The sequence below is a fragment of the Rhinatrema bivittatum genome, chromosome 8 (genome assembly GCF_901001135.1).
Source record: "Rhinatrema bivittatum chromosome 8, aRhiBiv1.1, whole genome shotgun sequence".
NCBI lineage: Eukaryota > Metazoa > Chordata > Amphibia > Gymnophiona > Rhinatrematidae > Rhinatrema > Rhinatrema bivittatum.
This window is the reverse complement of record NC_042622.1, coordinates 99,544,008-99,564,005: the sequence shown is the minus strand read 5'-3', so window position 1 is coordinate 99,564,005 and position 19,998 is coordinate 99,544,008. Positions and strand designations below refer to the sequence as shown.

Here is a 19,998-nt window from a genome sequence, read left to right as displayed (position 1 = left end):
GTCTGAGAAGAAGCGTCTATATCTGGCTCTGCAACCAGGCTACCCGGTCCGACGCCAGAAAGACTCTGCCTCGCAGGGTATCGAAACAGGCTCCCAAATAGGTCATCTCTTGGGTGGGTTCCAGGTGACTCTTCTGAAGATTGATGACCCATCCGAGCGATCTCAAGGTGATCACCACCATGCGAACCGATCTTTCGCAGTCCTCCCTGGTCTTGGCGCGAATCAGCCAGTCGTCCAGATATGATGGACCAGGATCCCCTGCTTGCCAAGGAAGGCTGCTACCACCACCATGACTTTGGTGAAAGTTCGAGGAGCCGTCACCAGACCAAATGGAAGAACCTGAAACTGGAAGTGTTGCCCCAAGACCTTGAAGCGTAGAAACCTCTGGTGACATAGCCGTATCGGAATATGCAGATAAGCCTCCATAAGATCCAGGGATGCAAGGAACTCCCCCGTCCGAACAGCAGCCAGTACCGTCCGCAGGGTTTCCATGCGAAAACGAGAGATTTGGAGACAACGGTTCACCTTCTGTAGGTCTAGGATGGGACGAAATGTGCCCTCCTTTTTGAGAACCACAAAATAAACAGAGTAACGTCCCCGACCCTCTTCTGCCTCCGGAACTGGGACAATGGCCTGTAGCTGGATCAGGCACTGCAGGGTCTCCTGTATAGCCTTCCTGCTTGCTGCACGAGGCCACGCGGGACTCCACGAACACCTCCTGCACGGGACGTGAAAACTCTAGAGCATAGCCTTCTCTGATCACCTCTAGGACCCAACGGTCTGAGGTGATCCTTGCCCATTCCGTGTAAAAGCTGGACAATCTGCCCCCGACAGCTTCGACGACAGAATGGGGACTCGTGGCTTCATTGGGAGGGTATACTACCTCCTGTCCCGAGGTGTCCAGAATCCCAGCTGGGACGACAACCCCCTCGAAAGGACTGTTGCCGTCCTGAGGTCTGCTTAGACGTGGAAGGCGAGGAATACCTGCCGGAATGAAATCGGCGTGAATCCCGAAAATGCGGCCACGAAGGAAACACCTTTCTGGTGGGCCTTTTATCTTCCGGCAACTTATGCCCCTTAGATTCTCCGAGTAGCTTTACCAGCTGCTCTAGTTCCTCACCGAACAGGAGCTTACCCTTAAACGGGAGGTTACACAGCTGAGATTTGAAGACAAATCCACTGACCATTTGCGAGGCCACAGCAGTCGGCGCGCAGTCACTACAGAAACCATGCGCTGAAGATCACACTAGGTCGTAAAGCGCATCTGCTACATATGCGATGCCCGCCTCCAAACGAGCGCCCTGCAAGGCGGCACCACTGCCAGCTCCTGTAGTGGTGTTAGAGGCCTGAACCCAGCACAAACATGCCCTCTGCATGAGGCTGGCGCAGATTGTGGCCTGAAGACTCAATGCAGCCACTTCAAAGACTCGCTTCAACTGGATCTCCAGCTTACGGTCCTGCATATCTTTTAAAGCGGCAGCACCTGCTACCGGAATAGTGGTCTTCTTTGTCACAGCCGAAACCGCTGCATCCACCTTTGAAATTTTCAGAAGATCCAAGACATCTGTTGAAAGAGGATAGAGCTTGGCCATAGCTCTGCCCACCTTCAGCCCCGCGTCCAGTGCGTCCCATTTATGGGTCACCAGCTTGCGAACCTTTTTAGGCAGTGGAAAGGACGAAGTGGGCCCCCATATTCTGTCAAGAACCGGATTAACCCCATCACTATCTGATTCTTCCTGAGAGATCTTAAGCCCCAGAACTTCCAACACCTGGGGAATAAGGGGTCGTAGTTCCCCCCACTTAAAAAGGCGGACCACACTGGGATCATCCCCTTCTGTGGGTGGCAAATCATCATTATCTGCAGCATCTTGATCAGGGTCCCCAAGATCAGGAACCAAATCCGGAACCTGCGCCAAACTCTGATCTGGAACTCCGGAGGGTGGGAGAGGGGTCTACGGCCCCTGGGGACCATCACTTCCCCCGCAGGCCTGCTGTTCCTCGAGTTGACCCTTCTTGAACGGCGGCTCGGAAAGACCCACTGACTGAATTTGCCTCCTGAAGCCCGCCTGCTTTCTGGCCAGGAAAGCCAGGTGCATTAACAAGACAAACTCCGGCGAAAACCCCTCCAGGTCTCCATCTGCCGGAATGGGATCCTGAGGAGCCGGTTCACCCAGTCCCTCAGCGCTGTCCTCCACCATAAGGGCTAAGACTGGAGGGGATCCCTCCTCCTTTGAGCCTCGGCATGAAGACCCCCTCGTCCCGGGGGAAGGGCTGAGGGCCTGACGAACTCTCCATCCCTAGGAAGGATAAGGGAGGGAAAAAACAAAACTAAATTCTGCCTTCGCACCCACACGCCTGACAGAGCGCGGAGTGAAAGCGAGGGCCCCTTGAAAAAAACTGCGCAGCCACGTGGCCCAGGAGCTAAGGGGAGGAACAGAAAAAATAGAAAAAAATGTCGACAGGCCCGTTGCAACGGGTCGCGCTGCCAAGCGCGGTGAGCCGCGCCAAAAACTGGCCGGCGAAGAACACACTTACCCCGTCCCTTCAGAGCAACCCAGAGCCCCGAGAGTAGAGGGAAAGGGGGCCGAAGGGCTGCCAAACACCCCGGAGTGCCTGCAAGGCTGGCTGTCCCAACCTGACTCCTTACCTCAGCTCGAAACCACAGAGGAAGTCTCACTCAGTTAAACTTTTTTTTTTTTTTTTAACTTTACTGAGTCCTGAAGCACAGAGAGGGTCGAAGGAGCAGCTTTGGGGGAGCAGCCATGGAGGTGAGTAACCAGGAGCCCCTGGTCTTCACACTCCGAGTGGTGACGGACGAAACCCAGACGGAGGTAACAAACCCCCCAGACGTCCGGCTTCGACTGAGGGATGGCCCACGAAGGTGCCTAACACTTCAGGAAGCAATCCTGAAGAAAAAAACCTGGAGAAAAAAATCTAACTAAACTGAAAAATTAACTAAGACTGCAGGTGCCTGTCTTCCAGCTGCTGCAGTCAGAGAAATACTGAGGGACTGCAGGTGGCACTCTCGTTATGTAGCAGTGCCCAAAGTTCTAATTGTTCTCTGACTCCACCTGGTAGGGATACACAACCCACTTCTCTGGACTGATCCTTGTATGTATAGGGAATTTTAGTTGCATTTAGGGGAGGTGCTCCCATGGGCATGTTCTGGACAAAATTTGAAAAATGCAATCTATGCACATTATTTTCCATGAAAAAATGCGACTCACAAAAAGCTGGTGCTAAAAAGTTCACAGGCATTTTGCATTCCTGGCACATTTCAAAGGGAAAAGTTTGCTTCGTAGGCTGTGTCCTCTTTAGCAAAACATCCAATCTATAGTGATGTATATAGGGAAAAATAACCCATGCTATAGTTACACAATGTTAGGTTCCATATTAGGAGCTACCACCCAAGAAAGATCTAGGCGTCAGTGTGCTGCAGCAGTCAAAAAAGCAAATAGAATGTTGGGAATTATTAGAAAGGGAATGGTGAATAAAACGGAAAATGTCATAATGCCTCTGTATCACTCCATGGTGAGACCGCACCTTGAATACTATGTACAATTCTGGTCGTCGCATTTCAAAAAAGATATAGTTGCGATGGAGAAGGTACAGAGAAGGGCAACCAAAATGATAAAGGGGATGGAACAGCTCCCCTATGAGGAAAGACTAAAGAGGTTAGGACTTTTCAGCTTGGAGAAGAGACGGCTGAGGAGGGATATGATAGAGGTGTTTAAAATCATGAGAGGTCTAGAACGGGTAGATGTGAATCGGTTATTTACTCTTTCGGATAATAGAAAGACTAGGGGGCACTCCATGAAGTTAGCATGTGGCACATTTAAAACTAATCAGAGAAAGTTCTTTTTCACTCAACGCAAATTAAACTCTGGAATTTGTTGCCAGGGGATGTGGTTAGTGCAGTTAGTGTAGCTGTGTTTAAAAAAAGAAATGGATAAGTTCTTGGAGGAGAAGTCCATTACCTGCTATTAATTAAGTTGACTTGGAAAATAGCCACTGCAATTACTAGCAACAGTAACATGGGATAGACTTAGTTTTGGGGAATTTGCCAGGTTCTTATGGCCTGGATTGGCCACTGTTGGAAACAGGATGCTGGGCTTGATGGACCCTTGGTCTGACCCAGTATGGCATGTTCTTATGTTCTTAGTGCTTCACAAACTAATTTAAGGATAACCAAGTAGATGCCTTACAAATATCCTCTGGCACAACAGCAATAGCTTCTGCCCAAGACGACCAGTGCTGATTGGCCTATCAGTGGATCAGGCATCCCTTGGTTGGCTGGTCTTTCTAGTCAAGAAATTTGTCAGCTTCCTGGATGCGGCCAAAGAAGAGGGGATGCCATGGCCCAGAAGAAAGATTTGGCGGGACCGTGGTGGAGTCCATCCACTGCAGCCAGAAGAGAGGCCTGAGTTGCTGTGATGGAATCCACCTGTCACAGCCTGAAGAATGGCTCAGCAAGGCCACGGTGGAGCAAATCTCATCGCGGCCAGAAAAGAGGCCTGCAGGGCCACGATGGAGCTCACCAGTCACGGCCCGAAGACTGGGTCGGCGAGGCCACGGTGGAGCCCATCCCATCGCGGCCCAAAGAGAGGCCTGCGAGGCACACGCCCCCCCCCCCCCGGAACAGCACTGCTATTGTGGTCTCCTCCCACCTCCCCTCTGGCAGTGAGCAGCAGCTGGCCATCCGGTAGGGTTTTAGAAAGGCCCAGAAGAAAGGGGGAGATATAGAATGTGTGTTTGTGTATATGAGAGATTGGGTGTGTGTACTTGAGAGAGTCTCATGTGCTTGGGAGAGTCTGCATGTATATGTGAGTGAGAAAGAGAGAGAGAGCCTGCATGTGTATATGAGTGAGAGAGAGTGGTCTGTTTATTTAACAGAAAACTTGCATATGTATGTGAGAGAGAGCCTGTATGTGCAAATGAGAGAGCGCATTCATGTGTGGTGAAGACTGTATTTATGTAAGTGAGAGAGCCTGTGTGTACATGACAGCTTGTACACCAGAGAGAGAGAGTGTGCATTTGACAGAACATATGTGAGTGTGAGATCCTGTATATGGGACAGCAAGTATGTGAGTGTGAGAGACAGCCTTTGTGTGTGACATCATGTATGTAAGTGAGGGGGAGAGAGAAAGGCTAGTCTGTGTGGCCCCTGTTTCCGCCAATCCACAACAATCTCTGGATGACTGTAAATCAAGAGATTCCAGGTATGGAGAGCTAGAGATTTTTTAATCCTATTATTTTACTTTTTTAAGTGTTATTTCCTGTTTTGAAATATTTGGTGTTTGTGAAATATTAAAAAACAAATGTATGTGAATTTTTCTCGTTATTGGATGTTTGTCAACTGTTTTGTCACATTATTGATGTTTTGTGAGGAATGATGATTCTGTTTTTCCATTGTTGCACTGTGTGTGAGCTAATGAGCCAGGGAGCATGTGTGAGCAAAAGAGAACAAGCAAACAAATGTGAATATATGTGAGCTAGAGGACTATTTACGCTAGTGGTTATGTGTATGAGTGTAAAAGAGAGTAGGTGAGCATGTGTATGTGAGCAAGAGCGAGTCATTGAACATTTGTGTGAGTCACAGTGTGAGCATGTGGGTTAGAGAGTGTGTATGACAGGAAGTTGAGACACGTGTAAGCCAGTGAGCATATGTGTGAGAGAATATAAAAGGGAGTTTGTGTGAGAATGAACGTGTGTATATTTATGCATTCCTCCCAACCCTGACTAATCCATAAAAATCTCAGGGAGATTGGAATCTATAAGGTTCCCAGATATGGAGAACAGGGCATTTTCTTTCGCCTTAGTTGTAATTATTGGGTATTTGATGTATCTGCTATTTTGAAATATTTTATTGATGTTTGGGAAATTTAAAAAAACAATGTTATATATTTTTAATCATTGCAGCTGCTTTGAAATATTTCTTTTTTATATGAGTATGATTTTAATATTAAGATTGATGTTTTATATTTCCTGATTTTATTTGAAATTTAATGAGGAGTGGTGTTTGTTTCTTCATTGTTGCATTCCAGACGGAGTCTGGCTTGTTAAAGTATAAGTAGAAACATGCAGACAAAAACTGTATTATCACTATTCTGTATTTGGTAAGGATCTGTCCGTGTTCTGCAGGTGTGACTGAAATGAGTTATTATGCTAACGTGTACTTTCTGTGTACAAATCTATAACAGCTAGATTTGTTTTGTTTTCCTAATAGCAGGTGTATTGGCATGTTAGGTCCTGGTGTAATATTTATAGTGTTGCCAGTAAGTGAGTGAGACACATGCAGATGCACACACACTCTCTCGCTCTGCGTGCATAGGTGTATCAGAGAGAGTGTGAGTCTCTGTAAGAGAAGGTCTGAGAAAGAGAGAGTGTGTGTCTGTGTACATGCCAATAAAGTTTCTGTGTGTGTGAGTGACACTGGCTGGCAGTGCGGTTGTCTCATTACTTGCAGCTGGTTCAAGAAATGATTGGATGACCAGACTAGGAATATCGGATATCCATCTGTGTGTATATACACATGTATATATATCTATAAAATCTCTATAGAGATATAAGCAGACTTGTGGGGGCCCCAACCAATTTGCATAGATATAACGGGGCTCTGTTTGCTCACTATTGGTCTAGATTGTACTCTATTACTTATTTAGGAAAAACATGAAGTTTATTTTGGAGATATTTTGCGTCAATTCTGCCATGTTCCATGGTTGACTTGGCGTGCTTGTGAGACCTGGTGATGCATATGCTACAAGTAAAGTACACGAGGGAGTCAGATACCTTGTGGGTCTGTTTTAGAAAAATCCCCCAGGCTGATATTTTCCTGTAATCTGACCCAGAAGAAGACTGCACCCAAGTAGAGTGAGCACAAATCAACTCAATCTGCTGGCCCTGAAGTAGATATTTGAAAGAAAATCTTCTTTATCTATCTAGTTCTGTTAGCTGCCTCACTTTTACTTGGCCTTCCCCCCCCCCCCAAAAAAAAACCAGTCCGGATAATGTGCCTGGTATTTGTTAAGCGTACTGTATTTCGGAGATTCAAGCGTTGTCTTGCAGAGATCCTTTTCTAGTCATATCTTCAGATTGTATGTCTTCACCTTCTTTTATATCAAAGGTTATGACAGTATTCCATATTAATCACTCTGCTGGTATTCTTAAAGGAGTGTCAAGGTAGTAATTGGTATTTTGAGATTTTTGAATATTGTGAAGTGGAGGCCAAGTCAAGCCTGGGCTTATGCCTGAGAGGACGAACTCTTCCCTCTAGAGAGAAAGATACTTCTAAAGGAGTAACTGGATCTCTGTTTACCAGGCCTATAGAGTTTGGAATTTTGAAACTGACCACAACCTCTGGTAGAACGATAGAAGGTCTGAGGCCTGTCCTCAGTTAGCCTCTGCGGCTTCAATCTCCTCGATTCTTAACTAATCTAGATCCTCTCCAAACAAAAGCCTATCCTTAAAAGATAGCTTTCCTAGTCTAGACTTCAACCAGAAGTCAACCGACCAGTTACAAAACCAAAGGAGCCGCTGATCTAAAAATGGCTTGGAGATCATCATATAGTACATCAGCTAGGAAAGCTGCCACCAATTCCATTTGCGCTGCATCCTCACTGTCTAAGAGCTGTTGAATCCAATGCAGGAACGTTCGCATAGCTAAACACCCACAAACAGAAATCTGTACTACCAGAGCGGAGGAAGTAAATAGATGCTTCAAGGAGGCTCAACCCTTCTTTCCTGAGGATCCTTGAGAGAAGAACTCCTTTCCGCAAGAATAGTTGTATGCCCGATGACTGCTGTGACAAGAGTATCCATTCGGGGATCTAGAACAAAGGCAGACTCAATTCTGGGGGAAGAGGATACAACTTACTACAACACTTCACTCCCTCCTCCCTCGGGATCACTCTCCAGAGTCTTCCATTCTGCCAGCACCATTTCTTCCACCTCAGAATGCAGGAAAAAGGCCTTCATATAGGATCTCTCACTGAAGTCTTTTAGCATCTTCCAATCCAAGGCAAGAGACCACCTGATCAATCAAAGCCACAACTTTTTCCTATGGAAAAGGTTGATAACAGAGTCATCTTCCCTATCTGAGGAAACAACTTCTTCCAAGGATTTACAATTGAAAGAATCCAAATGGTCCTCAGGCTCCTCCTGCAGATTCAATATCCCTGGGGAAGATGGACCAACCATCTTCCTGGCGTGCTTGCTAGGAGGTGGCTCCTCAGAAAGAAGCTTAGTGGCCCCAGAGGAAGCTTGCACTTCCCCTCAGGCATTGGTATCACACAGAAGTCCTGATGTAAAAAGCAGAAAAACTCTAGGGAAAATTCTCCAAAATTGCTGGTGGAATCATGATATGGAATCGAATTAAGAGGAACCACCCCCTCCCCAGGAACCAAAATTGGAGGTTCTTGAAAATCAAGTGTCAGATCTGGCAGCAGCTGACTGGAGGCTCCCTTGAGAGTTTTACATAAAATGGCCACTTCTCCTGCCAAAACTGAGGAGCTGGAGGCCTCAGCCTGCTCCAGCTCTAAACATGGGCCTGACAGAGGCGAGAATGCAATAGCAGGGGGAAGAGCAGCAACTCCACCAAAGGCTGTAAAGCACTGTTCTGGGAGTTCCTCCACCTGGACACATGCAGAGCACAACAGCCACATGGCCGATATAGCCTTCATACATCTTGTAAGCCACACAGCAATGATCTGGCATCTCCATGAAGTTCCTGCACCCCGTTCAGCTCAACTCAGATAAACAAAGTCACCCACAACCCTTTTTCCCCATGCCGCAAACCCCCCCCCCCCCCCTATAAGCTTTCAGGCTGAAGTATCTCCAGGCAAAGTCTAGGCCTTCTGCGACGGCATTGCTTTCTTTTTTTTTACTCTCTTAAAGATGCAGGTTTCTGAGCAGAAGAGAACCACAGGGGGGGGGGGGGGGGGGAACAAGTACAAGGAATCTCTCGCCTGAGGCAAACACTCCTGAAACCAAAAACAAAGGCCTCTTTTTTTTTTTTTTTTTTTTAAATCAAGGAGACAGCCATTCCTCAGGTTCCACCAAGTCCCCTTGGGGACTAGGAACCCTTCAAACTGGGCTCTCTCTTCTGCTAAAACCAGAGGCCTGGCTCTGCAGCTTCAGTGCCAATCAAGAAATCCTACTGCACCACCAGGTCCTACCATCTGCTGGAGTGAGGAGGAGATGAGGGTGGGGGTATTCTCCTCTGTGCTGTACTATGTATAATGATGATGGGTGATGATATCACAGGAGACATCTATGTGCCTTCATCTGACCTGACTGGTATAGCAGGATGACATGGAAATTAAATCTTGTGAACAACTTGATGGTGCTCTTTTTATTCTTTGGGGCTGTTTTTTGGCACCAAATTTCTTGGTGCCAATGTCTTAAGCCTCAGTGCCATAACATGGGGGCAGGTTCTCACCGACCGTCTGTGCCGAAGGGCCCTGCGCTGTAGTCTCTGTGCAGTATTGCTTTGAAAACAGAGCTGAGGACTTGAGGGGTCTGTCTACATAGTGATTTTTGAATGCCTATGTCCCTTTTTCTTAGATTCTCCTTTTGATGAGGGGCTAGTACTTTATCTCTTAGAAACAGAAACGGGTAATTAAGAAATTGAATGGAGAGAGAGAGAGAGACTTGCCATAATGCCCTAACCTTAGAGAGGAATTTATATCTGTATGGGAGGCCCACCTAGTAACTCAAGGAGAGGTTTAGAAATTAATGTAGGGGTAAGGGGGTCTCTCTCTCTCTCTGTCAGATCGATACAGTAAAGTGCAACCGCGGTTACCCTGCTCCTAACTCGCCTTCTACTCATTTTCCGGCCGCGTTAGCCCTTCCCGCGATACACTATCCCCTTTAACTCATCCCTACCGCCTCTTAAAATCCCCGGGTGACCCCTTCCGCCCGCGGCATGTATATTAAATGTAAATGAGAGTATTAGCTATTCCCTCCCATACAGTAACGCGCGCCCCGTCTATCGCTTTTTTACCCTGCCGTTTTGCCACGCGTTTACCCTGCTAACTTACCGCCTACCCTTACCCCAGTGTTAGAGGCAGGGGTAAGGGTAGACTGCAAACTTTCCCCCAGCCCCCGCTCACCTGCCCTGGCCGCGTCCGGTCTCCGGTGCAGCCCCAGTCCTGTCCCCTCCTCCCGAAGCAAAAAAAAAAAAAAACCCGAAAAAAAAGTAGCAAGAGAGCGAGGGGAGAGACGGGCAATCCTACGCTCAGGCCTGCCAGTTCCTTGTTCTCTCCTCCCGAAGCAGGGCGCGAAAAGCAGCCTTGCTCCGGGAGGAGGGGGGGGTGCAGTTTAAAGCGACGAAGCGACTTACTTTTGCAGCCCCCCCCTCCGGACATCAGCGACGACGACCGGGCAATCCTAGGCTCGGGCCTGCTAGTCCCTTGTTCTCTCCTCCCGAAGCAGGGCGCGAAAAGCAGCCTTGCTCCGGGAGGAGGAGGGGGGGGGGCAGTTTAAAGCGACGAAGCGACTTACTTTTGCAGCCCCCCCCTCCGGACATCAGCGACGACGACCGGGCAATCCAAGGCTCGGGCCTGCTAGTCCCTTCTCCTCTCCTCCCGAAGCAGGGCGCGAAAAGCAGCCTTGCTCCGGGAGGAGGGGGGGGGGCAGTTTAAAGCGACGAAGCGACTTACTTTTGCAGCCCCCCCCCCCCCCCCCCCGGACATTGGCGACGACCGCAGCTCCTGCCTCCAGCCTCCAGCTGTCAGACAGACACATCGCACGTGGGAAAGTGGCCCCTATGCGTGCAATTGGCTGCTCAAGACGTGACATCACATGCCGTGACGCCAAACGTCGTGACGTCACGTCTTGAGCAGCCAATTGCACGCATAGGGGCCGCTTTCCCACGTGCGATGCGTCTGACAGCTGGAGGCTGGAGCCGCGGTCGTCGCCGATGTCCGGAGGGGGGGCTGCAAAAAGTAAGTCGCTTCAATCGCTTTAAACTGCCCCCCCCTCCTCCCGGAGCAAGGCTGCTTTTTGCGCCCTGCTTCGGGAGGAGAGGAGAAGGGACTAGCAGGCCCGAGCCTAGGATTGCCCGTCTCTCCCCTCGCTCTCTTGCTACTTTTTCAGTTTTTTTACTTTTTGCTTCGGGAGGAGGGGACAGGACTGGGGCTGCACCGGAGACCGGACGCGGCCAGGGCAGGTGAGCGGGGGCTGGGGGAAAGTTTGTCGAGCATCGGAGAACATAACTGTCCACTTCCTGGTACCTGTCATTTCAAATGTCATTTGAAATGACAGATACCAGCGTGGCTGTGAAGTGTTAGGCCCGCGCACCCAGGATCCTGTATAGGCAACTCTATACAGTAAAAATGGGTTGCGCGGGCCTAACCTTTGCCTAACGCTTCGCAGACGCGGCATGCATTTGCATGCAATTTGAAGAGAGTATCGAGCGGTAGGTGAAGAGAACTGTGCGTGCGGGGAACGAGGGTGCGCCTGGCACTGCCGCACTCTTTCTAACGCGGCATAACTGTATCGACCTGTGTGTAGGGTTAGGGCATTATGGCAAGTCTCTCTCTCTCTCCATTCAGTTTCTTAATTACCCGTTTCTGTTTCTAAGAGATAAAGTACTAGTCCCTCATCAAAAGGAGAATCTAAGAAAAAGGCAAGCAAACTCTCTCCAACTGGTTGGTAGACTGTGTGTGTGTATGTGTGTATATATATATATACATACATACATACATATATATATATATATACACACATATATACATACACACACCCCTCTCCAATATATATATTGATGTCGCTGGATGTCATCACCCACTTATGTGGCTGTTTATGTTTGTCCACAGAGAAACACTTCTTAATTAGTTATATCAAAACATTTTAATCTTCAGATCATGTATAACCGCCTTGTAACTCTACTCCCCTGTATACTTGCCTTCATCTCGTACCTTGCATCACTGCCCTGAACCTCATATCCTTATAACTGCTTAAGCACTTCAGGTATATTAGTTAGAGACTCCTCCCTCAGCCATTTCCGTATCCTCACTTTTAATTTAACTCAGGTATATTATATGTACATACCGCTTTATCTATAGTTCTATCTCTTAAAATTCTTGCCTAGGTCACCTGACCATTTTCTTCAACCCCCCAAGGTTTTCCAGACCCCTGCTACATGTAACTTTATACTTCCCTCTTCTGTTGCGATATATTTTCTCTCTCTGTTATCTGTAAACCGATTTGATATGCCTATGAACGTCGGTATATAAAAGTTTTTAAATAAATAAATACATTTATAGCATATATATATAAACTCAATACCCATCCTATTAAAAAGAAGGCACTATATAAACTTTCAAGAATGTAACTTGTTTTTTTCTACAAATCAAATGAGATGGAGCCACAACTCCTCACTCAGGACCTATGATACATAATGGTTATACAGTAAAGGCAGTATCTATATTATTAAAAAGATGGCATTCAGAAGTATGTTTTATTCAGCCCTCTCACTGTGCAAAGTAATGGGTTTTGTATTTACAAATGTATTTTATCTTGCATATTTATTTATTGCTTATTTATATTTTAATATAATGTTGTAACTTGCCTTGGAAGCCAATCAAAGGGGAGCAGGTGGGTTTTAAGTTTCCTGCCAGTCTCTCCCACTTGCCAACATCATCATGTCGCCCCCCCCCTGGCCAATCATATGGTCTGGGGTCGAGGTGCGATCTGATGACATCATCATGCCTGATGCTAGACCAACAGGGGGGGGGGGAGTGACATCACCAGCAGCAACCCGACAAAGAGGAGCTCTCGCTTGTGGTGCCGGCCGGACACAGCCAGCGCCATTACAGCCAGCCACCGCAGGGGAGGGGGAGGAGAGAAGGGCTACCCCCCTCCCTCCGAGTATGTCTGGTAAGCCTAGCACTGCAGTGGCAGCGCCTGCACAGATGCAGCAGGCGCCCACACATCTGTGCTGGGGCACCTTCCATATCTATATCTACAAACATATAGTGTACAGGCCTCATTCTGCATGTCTGACCTCTCTAAAACAGCACAATACAAGAGGCAGCACAGCAATTTATCTTACCTGCTTTTCTTTCTCCTTTACAATTTTATGCAACAGTTCTATCTCAGCTTCTGCTTTAGCTAGATCTCGAGCTGCTTGAGCAGCCTGAATGCAAAACCTCTCTGCTTCCTGCAGTTCCTGCAGGGGAAGACAAAAGTACATTATTCTTAAAAGCTCTCAATATTTTCTTGTAGCAGAATCTAGATCCAAACTATACTTAGTGATAATTAAGAGAGGCCTTACAGATGCAGTTCTTCCTTTTCATCCTGCTACATCAGTCCAGACGTGTGGGTTTTTTTCTCCTTCTACTAGCAGATGGAGACAGAGGACAGATCTTTATCTATGACATCATCACTAGTAATTACCATGTTGCAGCTCCAGCAAAAACCCAGTATTCTCTGACTACAGTAGATGGCAGGACATACATGTCTGCTGCAGCAGCAACTTGACTCCCAGGGCTTAGCAGAGTTGCTTACCTGTAACAGGTGTTCTCCCAGGACAGCAGGATGTTAGTCCTCTCATATGGGTGACATCATCAGATGGAGCCCTGCCATGGAATACTTTTGTCAAAGTTTCTAGAACTTTGACTGGCACACTGAGCATGCCACTAACCCTGTGGCCACACGGGGTCCCCCTTCAGTAGTTTGTAGCAAAAAGTATGAGTGAAAAATAAAATAAGAAAACGTTATCGAACTTAACACCGCGGGGTGGTGGGCGGGTTTCGTAAGGGCTAACATCCTGCTGTCCTGGGAAAACATCTGTTACAGGTAAGCAACTCTTTCTCCCAGGACATGCAGGATGGTAGTCCTCACATATGGGTGAATAGCAAGCTACAGGCTGACTCAATGAGAAGGCCAAGCAGCACACACCATGTGCAACAGGCTCAATAACTGGGGTGCTGTTGGCAATGATGAGGCAGCCTGAAATTCACAGCGGGTCGAGGTAGGACGAGTTGTGTTTCTACTCTGGGAATAAATTCCTTAGGACAGACTGGCCAAAGATAGAGTCTTGTCGTCCAGCCTTGTCTAGAAAGTAATGAGCTGCGAAGGTGTGGAGAGCACACCATGTCGCAGCCCTGCAGATGTCAGCAATCAGTACTGAAAGGTAGTGTGCTACTGACCTTGCCATGGCCCTGACTGAGTGTGCCTTCACTCGTCCCTGAAGTGGAAGGCCTGCTTGTTGGTAGTAGAATTCAATGCAGTCTACTAACCAGCTGGAGAGAGTTTGCTTGCCTACCGCAATCCAAGCTTGTTTTTATCCAAAGAAACAAAAAGAGTTGGGTGGACTTCCTGTGGGCAGTAGTGCAGTCTAAATAAAATGCCAGCGCATGCTTACAGTCCAAGGTGTGCAGAGCTCGCTCACCTGGATGAGCGTGAGGCCTTGGAAAGAAAATAGGCAAGACTATGGACTGATTTAAGTGGAAATCTGTTACCACCTTAGGAAGGAATTTAGGGTGAGTTTGGAGAACCACCCAGTCATGGAGCAACCTTGTGTAAGATGAGTAGGTCACAAGGGCCTGTAACTCACTTACCCTGTGAGCCAATGTAATTGCTACTAGGAAAATTACTTTCCATGTAAGATATCTGAGTTCACAGGAGGGTAGTGGCTCACAAGGAGGACACATGAGCCGTGCAAGTACCATGTTGAGGTCCCATGCCACTACTGGTGGTCGTAGAGGCGGCTTAAGCTGTATTAAGCCTCTCATGAATCGACTCACAAGGGGTTGAGCTGTGATCGGGGCATCTCCTACTCCTTGATGTAAGCAGAGATGGCACTGAGGTGTACTCATATGGAGGAAGTCTGTAGGCCAGATTCTGAGAGGTGCCAGAGATAATCCAAGAGTGCTGGTGTGGGGCAAGAAAAGGGGTCAAGGTCCTTCTGCATGCACCACACGGTAAACCTCTTCCATTTAGAACAATAAGATTTCCACGTGGAAGGCTTTCGTGAAGCCACAAGGACTTGAGAGACGCTATTAGACAGGTTGAGAGGCTGTAGAATCAACCTTTTAACATCCAGGCTGTCAGGGATAGGGTCTGGAGGTTCGGGTGGCGTAACTTGCCGTAATTCTGTGTTATGAGGTTGGGCGCTGTGCCCAGGCGAATGGGTTCCTGGACAGAGAGGTCGAGAAGTATGGGAAACCAAACTTGTCAAGGCCAATACGGGGCTATGAGTATCATTAAGACTCGGACATGTTGTAGCTTTGCGAGAGTCTTGCTGATTAGCGGAATCGGAGGGTAAGCATATAGCAGACCTGCGTTCCAGGGGTGGGCGAAGGCATCCTTGATTGGTGATCTTCGGTCCCCTGTGCAGGGAGCAGAAGCATTCCACTTTGCGGTTCTGATAGGATGCAAAGAGGTCGATGTTCGGCTGACCCCACAGATGGAAGAAATCTGCTCGCAACAGAGGGATCCAGAGACCACTCGTGGGGGTGGAAACTTTAGCTGAGACGGTCCGCCACTGCATTCTGTGTTCCTGCCAGATAAGTGGCTCACAGCAGTATTGAGTGCGACAGGGCCCAGGCCCAGATCTGCGCCGCCTCTTGGCAGAGCAGGTAAGAGCCCGTGCCCCCCTGTTTGTTCAGGTACCACATTGCAACTTGGTTGTCTGTTTGAATCAAGACTACCTTGTTCAAGAGGCAGTCCATGAATGCATAAAGGGTGTACCGCATCGCTCGAAGCTCTAGGAAGTTGATCTGATAGGTTGCTTCGGCTTTTCTCCAAGTCCCTTGGGTTTGAAGGCCTTCAACATGGGCTCCCCAACCTAGGTTGGAGGCGTTCGTAGTTAAGGTCACCTGAGGAGCTGGTTGCTGGAAGTGAAGACCTGTTTGTAAGTTGGCCATATGAGTCCACCAGGCAAGAGATAGACGAAGCTGGGTTATGTGGACAAGGGACGAAAGTGGCTGAGTGGTTTGGCATGACTGAGATTTGAGAGTCCATTGTGTTACTCTCATGGCGAGACGTGCCATTGGGGTGACATGGACTGTTGACGCCATGTGGCCAAGTAATGTGAGCAACTGGCGATCATTGACTGTGGATAAAGCTGACAAGGTGGGACAGCGTGGTTGCGCGGTCATTGGGTAAGAACCCTTTTGTCACTTTGGTGTCTAGGTCTGCTCCTATAAAGGAGAGTTGGTGAGACGGTGTCAAGTGGGATTTTGAGTAGTTGATCAGAAATCCCAATGATTGTAGAAATTTTGTGGTAAGGTTGAGGGAGTTGAGGGCTCCTTGCCTGGACTGGCTTTTTATGAGCTAGTCGTTGAGAAAGGGAAAGATGTGAACATCCTTGCGGTGCAGCTGTGCAGCCACGACTGCCAGGCACTTTGTGAATACTCGTGGCACTGAAGCCAGGCCGAACGGCAGTACCTTGTATTGATAGTGCCCGTGATCTACTACAAATCTCAGATATTTGCAATGAGGAGGGAAGATGGCAATATGGGCGTAAGTGTCCTGAAAGTCCAGAGAGCAGAGCCAATCCCCTTGCTGTAGGAGGGGGAGCATGGTGCCGAGGGATACCATTCTGAACCGTTCCTTGTGAAGAAATGTGTTCAGGGCACGGAGATCTAGAATGGGCCGGAGGCCGCCAGTTTTTTTGGGGATTAGAAAATAGCAGGAGTAGAACCCTCGCCTTTGTTGAGTCGAGGGAACTGGTTCTACGGCCCTGGCTGACAGAAGGGTCAAGAGCTCTGACTCAAGAAGACCAGTGTGATCGTCCCAGCTCCAGGCTGGAATGGGCAGGGAGTCTGGAGGTATAGCTGATAAATTTAGATGGTAACCTCATGGACTGGTATTGCTATAATCTCCTTTGGAGCATCTATAAATTGTAAGACCTCCAACATTTTGTAACAAGCATCCTCCTCTGTCACTAATGGAAATGGGATGGTTTCAGACATTTCTTTGACAAAGCTGGCAAAGGAGAGGTCTTCCTGAGGAGAACGACGTCTTTCCTCCTGGGGAGAAGGTTCTGAGAGCAGGTCCTCGGAAGCTTGAGAGGAATGGTCCAAGGATGCATCTTCACACGGATCATAGGGAGGTTCTTCATCTCCCGGTGGACTTCCTAAGGGAGGAAAGTACCAAAGCCGAGAGGGCGAGAAGGCATCGATGGATGACAAGGTGGCATTGATGGAAGTTGACCTGGCATCGATGACACCGAGGCGGAAGAAGTGCACTTAGGCACAGATAGCCCCAATGGCCCTGGAATGGGTTCCGGCATTGGGCAGGGAGTCGCCTCTTCGTCCTCAGAGGAATCTGGTATGGGAATAGGTACCTGCGGAGGTTTTGTTGGCAGACTCAGTGCCAGCATATCCGATGGTGCGGGTTGAGACAGCAGGGCACCGATAAGCATGCCTAGGCACTCAAGGAGCAGTGCGAACATCAATGGCGCAGGTGCCAATATGGAGGCCATTGCCGGTGGCAACTGGAAGCCCCGAAGGGCATTCAGCACTGCCTGTTGGACTAATTTGTCCAATTCCTCCCTAAAGGCTGGTGTGGATAATACTGCGCCAGGGGTAGGAGGCAGGCTAGGCGTTACTGCAGCTTCCACAGGGCTCTGTGGAGGCTCAGAACCCGGCACCAATGTCGGTGGGGAATGCCTCAGGGTCCTGGGCCCAGAGGAGGATGGGGGCTCCTCTCCCTGGGTCCTCTTTGCAGGCGGCTTGATGGAAGTCGAAGCCGCTGCGGTATTGGTGCTGGCACTGGGCGGGGATGCATGTCAGTGCTGGTGACTATGTTTCCCTTGGTGCTCGGTCCGATCCTTCTTCTGGCACCAAGGATGATGACGCCGATGCCTTAAATGAAGTCGGTGATGGACAGTCACCCGCTCCCCGCTGTTCCTGGCACGGCATCTCCGATGACAGTGTACGTCCTCCGGCTGGTGTAACTTGAACTGGATTCGATGGAGCAGAATGTTTTGAGCCAAACAGGTGCTCCATCTTGTCCAGTCAAGCGTGGCGGCCTTTGGGAGTCATTTAGGCACAACTGGGGCACTGACAGATGTCATGCGAGGGGCCTAAGCACAAAACACATACATTGTGCGGGTCCATAATGGACATGGTCCTTGGACACTCGGGGCACTTTCTAAAACCAGTCGCCATGTCGAAAAATTGGCGGTTGAGTGGTCGGTGACCGTCGGGCACTGAATGAATGCTGCCGGGAACCGAGCACGATGGGGGACCCCGGTGAAAGTGAATTAGGAAGATAAACTTCAATTTTTTCCATGAGGAAAAATGTGAGAAATTTCTCTCAGAGCTCCTAAACTGTAAGGCAACTTGCTGTGTGGAAAAAAAAAAAAGGGACTGAAGGGGGACCCCATGTGGCCACAGGGTTAGTGGCATACTGGGCATGCTCAGTGTGCCAGTCAAAGTTCTAGAAACTTTGACAAAAGTATTCCGTGACAGGGCTCCATGTGATGATGTCATCCATATGTGAGGACTACCATCCTGCTTGTCCTGGGAGAACTACGTTTGCCCAGTCTGGTACAGAATATTTGGGCAGTTCTGTGTTTGTCAGCCTTTTCTGCTTTATTGACAGTGAACTGCAGGCCAGGTTTCTGGTACTTCCCAGTTAAGTGAGCCCTGTTAAAGGCTCCCAGCCCCAGAGGGGTTTGGTAGAGCTTAAGAGTGTGGAAGCTTGTTTTTTGGTTCAGAAGGAGCTTGAAAATGTCTTCCATCTCTCCTCCCTTTCTCCCTCTGATTTATTAAAGCTTTTAAAAAAATGGAAAAAGGCTAGATCAGCTGTTTCTGCAGCAACAAGCAACCCGAGAAAGTAGCTTTGTGCATGCATTCGTCAGCCTGCACTCAGGGACACTGCTATTTTATAACTTGTGCATGTATATGCGTCCATGCATAAGATAGCCTGGCTGCCCACACATGTGCACATTCAAATGTGGGCAAATGTTGCTTCTACCGTGTAAAATAGAGGATTTTAAAAGGAGTGGGTGCCGATGCCATTTCCAGTTTTACCAGTTCACCTAGTTAAGAGAGATTTTCCAAACCCCTCCCCCCCCCCGATTTAATAGCCTTCACTCTCCCCAGTTATCCTCTGCCCTTAAAACCCACCGATCTGCCTATTTATCTTTATTTTATAACTTATATGGCATCCATAGCATAAGTAACGTTATGCGGCAGGGGACATCGATATTTACAGCACATCTCAGCTTCATGCCCCTTTTTGAAAACTTCCAAGATGTGGGCGCTGCAGCATTTATGCACATATCCAGCTGGCTTTTAAAATCTGCTTGGTGTGCACCCCCTAATTAATGCGCGCATTGGGATTTTAAAATTCACTTTTAAGTCTTCAGTAGATTGGGGTACATTTCAGATGGTGTAGGAGTGGGACTGCCAGCCAGTCTCCTCCGTGTCTTTGGGCTTGCAGTATTTCTGCACAGCTTCTGACTGCGCTGTAATAGAGCTTGGTCAACGTTTGATTTTTTACTAATCCGGCGCTTCTGCTGTGGTGCTGGCTCCTACTGTTCTGTTTGCATCTGCAGCAGTGATTCTTCAGAGGGGCCCATAAAGGCCGCAGAGTCTGGCAGCACAAACTCAGCAGTGCTTAAAACCAGGCCCTCAGATACATTTGTGGCAGCAGTTGAATCTGATGCTGGAGTCCGTTTTTATTTTCTCCTCAGATGTGACCTTTTTGGTGGTAACGACGACCACTTTATATGTAGCCCATAGATCATTCCTGTCTATTTCCCTTCCCAAACTGAGGTCTTGTGTCCTCAGGGTGGGGTCCCTGTGGTATTCTCCTGTGTGGGGGAAACCAGTGCTGAAGCTATGCCAAGAGCCTGCTCTTTCTCTCTAGGGGATTTCTTCCCAGAATCTGTTTTCCTTCGGGGACCTGCAGCCACTGTGGGTCAAGGCTTTGCCTTGGTCATTTCAGCTACTGGATGTGGGATGGCAATAAAAGCCTAATTATCCACGATGATGTTTGGTGCAGGGGACTCTGTAAAAAAGTACTCCCACATTATCT

At 48.4% G+C, this 19,998-nt stretch overlaps 1 protein-coding gene across 4 annotated transcripts in view; it reads right to left on the bottom strand.

Annotated features, from left to right (window-relative positions):
• The window catches only part of CNTRL (centriolin), a 402,596-nt gene that overhangs the window by 229,079 nt on the left and 153,519 nt on the right, over positions 1 to 19,998 (bottom strand). For all 4 annotated transcript variants that reach the window (XM_029610804.1, XM_029610805.1, XM_029610806.1 and 1 more), the window contains one exon: positions 13,055 to 13,171. In XM_029610804.1, the coding sequence (XP_029466664.1) occupies positions 13,055 to 13,171 (117 nt within the window). The remainder of the gene's footprint in view (positions 1 to 13,054; positions 13,172 to 19,998) is intronic.